At 48.3% G+C, this 9325-nt stretch overlaps 1 protein-coding gene across 1 annotated transcript; it reads right to left on the reverse strand.

Moving 5' to 3' along the window:
- Nucleotides 1–4313: 4313 nt before the first annotated feature.
- BDV59DRAFT_205091 (uncharacterized protein) lies at nt 4314–5633 on the reverse strand (the record flags this gene model as incomplete). Its single annotated transcript, XM_073694580.1, has 3 exons — nt 4314–4749; nt 4811–5100; nt 5154–5633. The coding sequence occupies 3 exons, from the start codon at nt 5631–5633 to the stop codon at nt 4314–4316; spliced, it is 1206 nt and encodes a 401-aa protein (XP_073544324.1).
- Between the last annotated feature and the right edge of the window lie 3692 nt (nt 5634–9325).

Genomic DNA, 9325 nt, shown 5'->3' on the forward strand with positions numbered 1-9325 from the left:
AGGCTGGATCACACCGCGATTTTGTATGGCTAGTTGAGCCTTGGCAGTAATTACTGGTCTTTTTCGGTTGACACCTTCCTATTCGTCTGATCTTAATCCTATTGAATATCTCTGGAACCTCCTAAAACGTGAGCTTTCAAAGCTCTATCTAACCCTCTTTCTGCATGGAAGATCTCGCGTTGATTAGACCATATTTAAGCATGTAATTAAGTAGGCTTGGAACGCCATACCGCAGAGTACCATTGATCGTTTAATTGAGTCTATGCCCCGTAGACTGCAGGCAGTTTATTCTGTTCGTGGATGGTATACTAAATACTAATATAAATAAACTACTATTCGAGTTTTATGTCCATAGAGCTCAGTGGGATGGAGTTATTCGCATTCAGAAAGTGGTCATTTTACCGAGAAAGTGGAGTGTAAACAGACTTTTGAACCGGGTTGTATGTCTTAACATTCACAACAAGGTAGCGTGGATGAACATCATTCGGCCATTTGTTATTACACCCCAACTAAGCCTAACACATCCTACGTGATGTGGAGCTAAAACCTGTACCATCAGTATCAGGGTCAAATTAATCTCGAAAAACTCCGATCTAGCTAGCCTTATCGTCTGCAAGGGCTCAGGGAGCCTTGCAGTAATTACAATCAGTTATGCCGCAAACCCTATGGACATTATCGGAATGGGACGCCATTTATCAACATTAAGATGTTAAAGCCTCTTCCATTTAGACTTAAGAGAGTTCTCGCCCTGCGCTGCGGTAATATATCTCTTGCTACATTGTCCTGTGCTTTCGTCTGCACGTTGTCTCTCAACCCAAAGCGAGGGATAGTCATATCACATAGGGATTAGAATATTTTGCCGTGTTACCAATTATCATACTACAATGCCCAGGCCATGAATATAGAGTACGCAGCACTTTAGCATCAGAAAGCCAAAACTTGAGATAGTCGGAGTATACGGGAGGATGCATTCAGAGCTAGTCAAGACATATGCGGGTCAGAGGTATTGGAATGTGGATGGCTTCTAGGGGAACGGAGTGTCTGACTACTACGAATCGCTCGCCAAAATCGGCCAGGACTTCACCTGAACATTGGATGCAGCCCGAAAGGTTCTGGAAGCCACCCAAGAACTTTAAAGAATGACAACTTGTCCCTCGCATCCTAGACTATCAGGTTATGGTTATCACATCACACTTAGAAACAAACATGTCCTAGAAGTAGGAGGCTATTTCTAGAAAGGAATTTCCAAAAAGCGAGCCAAATCTCTTATTGGGTAGTATTATCGTGGCCACTCGCATAGCATAGTGAATGGGCTGGAATCCTTAGCCCCATTATGGTCAAGAGATGGTGAGGCTGGCCACGAATGTAGGTTGGCTTCAAACAAAGAAATTGATGCCTATGGGTCGATCTGCTGCACCCAAAAGTACTCCAGAAGTATAATAACTCCCTTTAAGGACAATGACTGGCGGTAGATATACGCCTCTTGACTTGATTGTTTCGATCATTGTGACCCATTCACGATTTCCCTGGATAATTCTGCACGGTCTCTCACTGCGCTCAGCTGCAGTAATAACTTTAGAGGTAGAGCAGACTCCCATTGCGAAGTCAGTCTCGTCGAAGTTCCAAATATTATCTTCATGTATGCCGTATTCTTGAATAACTGCTTGTACAGTCTGTAACCAGGGTATTATAACTCTTGGATCTTCCGGCTTTGCACGTTGATTATTCGTCTTGTATATCGCGTAGGTAGTGTAGGATGGCGCTTAACGAATTTATAAGCCCAGTTAACTCCAAGAGTTGCAGTAGGATCCTATAAGCGATTATAAAATAGTATTTGGGCCATCCTACGCAGGAACTCGAGTCGAATTAGAAATCCTCGTATATCTGCGTCTAATAGTCGCTTAAGAAGCAATTTCTCTTCAAATTCAGTAAGTTTATAGCTATTAGCACGTGTTTCTGCGCGTGGTTTTCTCCCCTTTAGACGCACATGGAGGGTTTTCTTAGGCACTCTATAGACTTTAGCAGCCTATAAAATCGATTTTTTGATCTTTATAGGCCTCCATAGCTATCTAAAGGCGAGATTCTTGAGAAAGTAGCATTTTATATAATAGGAATGAAGAAAAGACGCGTTAAATAATGCTTAGCGGTAGTCGCGGTAAAAATTCGTCACTATAGTATTGCGACGGCAGATTTAGTATTCGAAGATATTGAAACCATACTACTCTTACTAAGGCAATACGGTCGGGGTTAGAAAGTAGTAGTATTAAGGTGATATCCGATCAGCGAGATATAAATAACAAGAGTTTTATACTTAATGTTAGACAGCGTAGAGGGCACTGTCTGGGCTCACAGCGCATCCTAGCCATGGTCGTGTTAGATTAAGCCATGCCGTCTCATGGTCACCCACCGCGTCCACCGCCGCCGCCAGCATAGCTGCCAGGCTTTGGTTCGCCACTGACGATACTACTAACGGCGCCGCTACCATCCGGCAGATTATCTCTAGCCGCGGCCGTGGGTGCGATGGATCCAGCAGCACAAACGCGCCACCTGCCTTTATCACTCCTAGTATCGCCACTGTTGTCCATCGCGACTTCTCGAAGCATAGCGGCACAAATACCTCCGGCCCTACGCCGCACTCGGTCAAGTGTGCTGCCAGCGGGGAGGAAGGCCGATCCAGCTCGCCGTACGTAAAGTCGCCATCCCAGGCACATACGGCTGCCGCGTCGGGCTGCGCGCGGCACTGCTCCGCGATCAACTCGTACACGCAACGGTCCACCCGCGCCGGGACAATCCCATTCCACCCCTGGAGCTGCCTCCGGTCTTCTGGGCTCACTTTGCCCACATCTTTGATCCTTTTCTGGCCGCATACTGATCTGCTGCGTTATGTGCCCCAGTAGTTGTAGCATCCGTTGCACTTCTATTGCTCCGATCGTCTGTGGGTCGTAGGTCGCCTGCACGGTCACCGCTAGGGTTGTCAACCCGCACCGCAAATCCGCGCGGATTCTCTACCCGCACCGCAGCGGTGCGGTGCGGGTTAGAGAATCTATTATCCGCATGGAGTGCGGGTTCTAATAGTAGGATCCGCACGGTTTGCGGATAACCGCGCGGGTTAAAAAATGCATAAAAATACATAAAATTCACTAATTTTGCATAAAAATTCATAAATTTCATTATTTTTATAAATCTATAGATTTTTATGTAAAATTAATGAATTTTATGTATTTTTATGCATAATTTAACCCGCGCGGTTACCCGCAGTAAATCTATGCGGGTTGTGGTGCGGTGCGGATTATAATTTTAAGAATCCGCAACCCGCGCGGATTGTTTTTTGACCCTGCGGGTTGTACCCGACCCGCACCGAGTGCACCCCTAGTCACCGCGCTGCTGGTCAAGTCACATAGTACGGTAAGTGCGTACGTCGTAAACGCGCCTTGCCCGGCGCTGATGTTGACTTCCGTAAAAATCCCTGCAGTGTCATTGTCCCGGCGACTCTGGATGACAAGGAGGTTCTGGAACTGGCAGGCCGCCGCCTCGTCGCTCAGACGGCGGATCTTCTGTAGCCCATACTGCTCATGCGCCAACATCTCAGTCGATTGGCTCTGAATCCTCTGTAGGGCCTGTAGCACTGTGGCGTCCGCGTCCAGTCGCACTCGGAGTGGGATGGTCGCGATAGTCGGTCTAGTCATCCGTTCGATCCCGGCCACCGGCACCGCGCGGCCTGTCACCGTCAGCCCGAAGACCACGTCCGGAGTATTGGTATACTGCGCGAGGGTCAGCGCCCATGCTAGCCGTAGCTTGGTGGGTGATGTGAACTCGTCCGTTGGACCTAGTGGCAGGGCCAAGGGATATGTAATAGACTTGGTCGGGGTCGGTGTGTAGGCCGGCGTGGGCAGCGATTGGAAGCATGTAACATCTAGATCCTTAAATTGTGACCGCCAGAATGCCTCCGCTGCAGCGTTCGACTCAGCCAGGTATGCCACAAATGGGCTGAATGGTCGAGACATCAGACAGTCGCCCTGGAGGGCCGCCGTGGCTTGTTCTAGTAACAGGGGCAGCGACCACGCATCGCACACCGCGTGGTGCATACTGAGGACAAACCTAGGGGGAATCTGGAGATCGTCGCTTGTGAGCACAGCCGCGTGAACCAGGGGTTCACCGAGCCCGAATGACCGAACTAGTTCGGCACTCCATGCTTCTTTGTTACTGTATTCCGCCCACGGAAGATCTGCCGGCACCACCACCTGGAAGCTCCCCCATCAGTCATACTGGACGATGCGTGTGTTCAGGATGGGGTTGGCGCGGGCGGCCGCATTTCATGCGGCACGGAAGCAATCCAGATCAGTATCAAACGGTAGACGATATGAGAAGTGGGCGACATAAGTACCCGCTGTCTTGGCTGTGAGGGCGAAAAGGCCCTCCTGCAGGGCGGTGCAAGGATAGATATTGGTGATCTGGTCGTTAGACACATGGCAACGGTCCATGGCCAGACGAAGAAGGGGGTCGCGCGGGCTACCTTCTTCTAGCAGGGAGAATACCGGTGGGATGTGCGCGGCCACGTCGGATACCGCTTGCACGGTATATGCTAACTGAGAGAGCTTTGGCTGCTGGAAGACATGGGCCACAGTGAGGTGAAGACCATTCTCGCGGGCGACGCCGGCGAGCTGCATGGCCCCAATGGAGTCGCCGCCCAGGCGGAAGAAGCTGTCGTCCGCGCCGATGTCCTCAGGCCAGAACGCGGGCCCAGAGATGCTGCAGGGTCCGCTCCGCCGGCATGGCGGGCCCACGCTTGGCGGCTGCAGCGCCGTGGTACGCCTCGAGTTCGGCGCGAGGGAGGGCCGCCGCTCGCTCACGCAGCCGCCGCCGATCCGTCTTTCCGGTGGCTGTTAGCGGTATTCCCGCGACGGGGAGGAACACCGCCGGCATCATATATGTCGGTACAGCGTCGTGGAGCCCCGCCTCAGCGGCGGGGATGGCGGCACAGAAGGTATCAGTAGGGGGGAGCAGAATTTCGTCTGGTTGACGATGATCCGCCCCGTTCCCCGCGTCCTCCCCGGCCGCCCACACGAAGGCTACTAGCGTCGGCGCCCGCCCCGCCTCCGTCTGGGTGAGGATTCCGCTACCACATCGCGCGCTCCTGGGAAACTCTGCCGTACGTGGTACTCGACTTCGCTCAGCTCGATCCGCTGGCCCCGTAGCTTGACCTGCGTATCCTTGCGCCCGACGAAGCGTAGCAACCCATCTACCGCGTACTGCACCAGGTCGCTTGTCTTGTATACCCGGTCACCGCCGGGGTTGCCGGGGTGGGCGGCGCGGAACTCGCGCAGCCAGGCTGGCGGGTCGATAAAGGTCGCTGCCGTCTTCTCCGGGTTGTTGAGGTAGCCGCGGCCCACGATCGGGCCCCCGATTAGAAACTCTCCCACAGCTCCAAGCGGTAGTAGTTTGCCATGATCCTGCGGATCTACAACCCAGCAGACACATCCAGTGCCTCGTCCAACGGCCCGATGGTCGCTCTCTGACGTTGTAACTTGGTGGACAGATGCAATAATTGAGCACTCTGCTGGCCCATACTCATTGAAAAGTCGCACCTCATCAATCCATCGAGTAATGTCACTTGCTGCCGTTGCTTCACCCATTAAAACAAGCGTCCGGAGACACGAGGAACTCCGAGGTTGAAGTATCCTCGCAACTGTAGGTGTGAGAAAGCAGAAATTTGCTCGCAGCTTTTGTATGGCTGCTGAAGGATTGGATTTCCTGTCTGACTCCGATGGGACACAAATACATCCGCCCGTTAAGAGCGTCGTCAAGGCGTCCGAAGTAGTGGCCATTAAAAGAATATGCGAGGGTCTAAATTGCTAAACTAACTGCGTATTCTAGCTACTTAAATATTCCAATATAGTCATTATTGAGCGCGTAATCAACAAACAAAACATGAAGCGAGCGATAATATCTCCCAATGGCGAGATAATCATGGTCAGTTTACCTGCGGTTATTATGGTTAACATATATTTAATCCATTTTATTCTTTAATTGAGTTTGTATTCTATTATATTCATATTTTATAGGACGACAGGATGGAGTAAAGAAACAGGAAGTTAAGCAGTCGTCAGGCACCAAATAGGGGAAGGTTGATACCACATGACGTCGTGCGTATCTGGAAAATCGATATCGAAGTATCCGAGACCTACTCTTCTTATCTTTAAACAATCTGAAATTCGAGCGAATATATTTTGAACTTTTCCTATTGGCATCATTGGGAAATTATTACTAAGAGCCAAGAGCCGGGGGAGCATTATGGCATCATACATGTCTCATGACGCTTTCCTCATTGACTCTTGATCTAGACGCCGATAGCCTTTGTCTTTTCTCTGGTTACAGGAAAACCAACAAAAGGAGTTAGTCTATATTTAACTAGGTTACCCATAATTTCACTGCTTGATCTATCTTAAGAATCATATGACTGACACACGACCAACAGACATGATGTCATGCATAATATTGTGACAAACAATTTGCTAATAGCACAACAATTTGGAACCTAATATCTAATTCAGCATCCCCTTCTTAAGGCTAAAAAATATTCGGTATCTTCTTCCTACACTAATAGCACCTCTTTCTCTCCGCGGGCAACTGCCTGCTTTTATGAACTCCTCAACTGGAAATTCACTGAGACTTATATACATGATGACCAACCCACGAATTGAGCACTACATAACGGATGTTCACGCCCACTGGGAAGGAAGCCATGCTCAAGATTGGACCGAGGTCGATCTAATCGGATACGAGAACGCCACGGATAAGATTTATCGGGAGTTATGCGAAAATCCAGATGCTGCTCTAGTTCAAGTGGGCCATAGATCGAAACTGCTCAATGATCATGGCTTTAACTATCGGTTCAATGGGAAATTCACGAGCGAACAGACTAAACCAGAGCGCAGTCACCACGAATACAACCATTTTGGAAAGTTAATGAAATGGGAAGGCGATCGTTGGTACAAGTATGATTTCGAGGTGGAAGTGTCACCCCACAACAGATCTTAAATAACACGATGGTGTTAAGCTCAGATTGTTAAGCCGTTTACATGGAATAATTAAACTGTTTTAGGAGCGTGTTGTTTTATGCACCATTTGGCGGGTAGTCACCTACTATGCTCAGCTTTTTCGTAATTAGCAGGATCCAACAGTCCTATCAAAGAAGGTATACCAGACTATTGGGGACTCGCACAATTTCTATGTATACCTAACAAATATCTGAGTCCTACCATGCTTGTCGACAAGGAGTGGGATAGATCCGATGCAGATCTTACGGGATCGTACTATATTATTATCTTTGTCCAGGGCTATTGCTGACGTTCCTAGATTATCCTATTGACCTGATGAGTCCGAGTAGATGATTAGCTTTATTTTCAACCGCAAGCTTGAAAGTGATGTACACACTTATATACCCACATGATAAATATCAGATTACAGGAATAGCTGGGCATCGTGTTCTGTGATGTCTTTTACCTTATGCTGTATATTGCGATGCGCATGCGACCTGCTACACAAGGCAGATCGTACTCCAACACGAGCCTTGGCAGGTCCAACCCCTCCTATTTTCTTCTTAGCAATTAAGCCTTCCTCCGTTCATAAGTGAACAGATTATAAGACACAGGTTACCAATCCTGGATGCAATCGGGACAAAACTTTAAGAATTCGTGATGGTTGATTTCTGTATTGCTAATACCAAAATGCAAGAAACCCTCCACCAAATATGGTTTACCACTGCCTACTTTACCACATCTATGGCGTTAGGTCCGCTTGTGGTAGTCCTTATTCTCGTCCTTTCGATCATTACCCTCCCCTATAGATGGTATTACTGGTCTCCGAACTGTGGCATAACACGACAGGATATGCCGCCACTGCAATTCTATCTCAATCACTTTCACGATCTCCATCCCGCTCTCATGGCCAACGTTCAGGAAACATTCACGCGACTGGCGCAATCATCAAACGGAAAAGGTGTTCATGTGGGCCTCATGTAAGCTATTGATGAACTTACCCGATGGATATTTCAGGATTTATGGGGGATTATAAAAAGGGAAGGGTATGGGTGGGGGACTCTTCCACGAGAAGTGCATTTGGATAGGGGGATAGAGGAGTATTAGCCGGTTTTGTATTTGCGGTATAAGAAGCTATGGGAAAAGTCAGCACCTACGTGCACAGTCTTTGATAATGCGCCAACTACCGAGGTCTAATTTAAAAAGAATATCCGCAACAGCAGAACGTTCGACGGGAAAGATGCAATGTAAACATTAATCCTATTCCCTAGGATATACTGCGGCATATACTCTCCGTTGGATATCGGGTCACATACCTTATCCGCAAATTGAGGATAATAGATATTACTTCGATACTATATCCTCAACAAGGATATTCATAGACATTGGAGAGGATATTAGGATATATTGCGATATCTGCACTAGCACAACTCTCGCTTGATTATCTACTTAAGGTAGTTAACGTACCCGGTAGCGAGTCGGCCACATCACGCTTTTGGCCCGGTCGAAAATCTGACTGGAATCCAACCACCGATCATGCCTCCAAAATCGCATCAAAATTCAAGACATTCAACTGAGCAGGAAGGCAGGATCCTACTCTTTAGTCGCCGGGAAGCCACCGTCATTTCCCATACAAACTTCGCCGGCTCATTAACCCCCTCCGCACACTTTACTCGTTACTTCCCCAAAATTGCCGCGTCACTTCCTTTGGATGCCTGTAGACCAATATGAATTCACACTGCTCTCTCAATTGTTCGGGGGTTGTCAAGGCACATCGATGGTGTCAACTGGTGGGGTATCTCATACGGATTGTGACCCATTTGTCCTTGGGGGTTTGCTCTCTCGACCATTCTTTGAATCCATCTGCCTACGTAGCCGGCTTCTACTGATTTCAACATTTTAGTGTCTGTTCCAGACTCATGCCATCTATTTGCTTCTTACATACAGAGTATGAGGTCTTTTCACTTGAAATACTACAGAACTAGAAAGCTCTAATTCGATACATCTACACATAAATATATGACGACGTTGACAACATGTAGGAGACTCCCCAGTGCTTTCCTTTTGGGGTTCAGCCTGATATACTAAGCTCATGAACAGACAAGGCTGAGGCTACATGGATTCATACTAGTTCGCTTATGACAACTCATGGCTACTGCGCCAACAGGGGCAAAGAAAAAAATCAGCATTATGCACACAGCCTCGGGAATCCTATAAAAACGCAGCACCCCACACGTGGAGTCCAAGTCACAAAGCAAATATTTGAAAGTCTGCAATGCTATCTAGTA

Source organism: Aspergillus ambiguus (genome assembly GCF_047715705.1).
Source record: "Aspergillus ambiguus strain CBS 117.58 unplaced genomic scaffold BDV59scaffold_40, whole genome shotgun sequence".
NCBI classification, from domain to species: domain Eukaryota; kingdom Fungi; phylum Ascomycota; class Eurotiomycetes; order Eurotiales; family Aspergillaceae; genus Aspergillus; species Aspergillus ambiguus.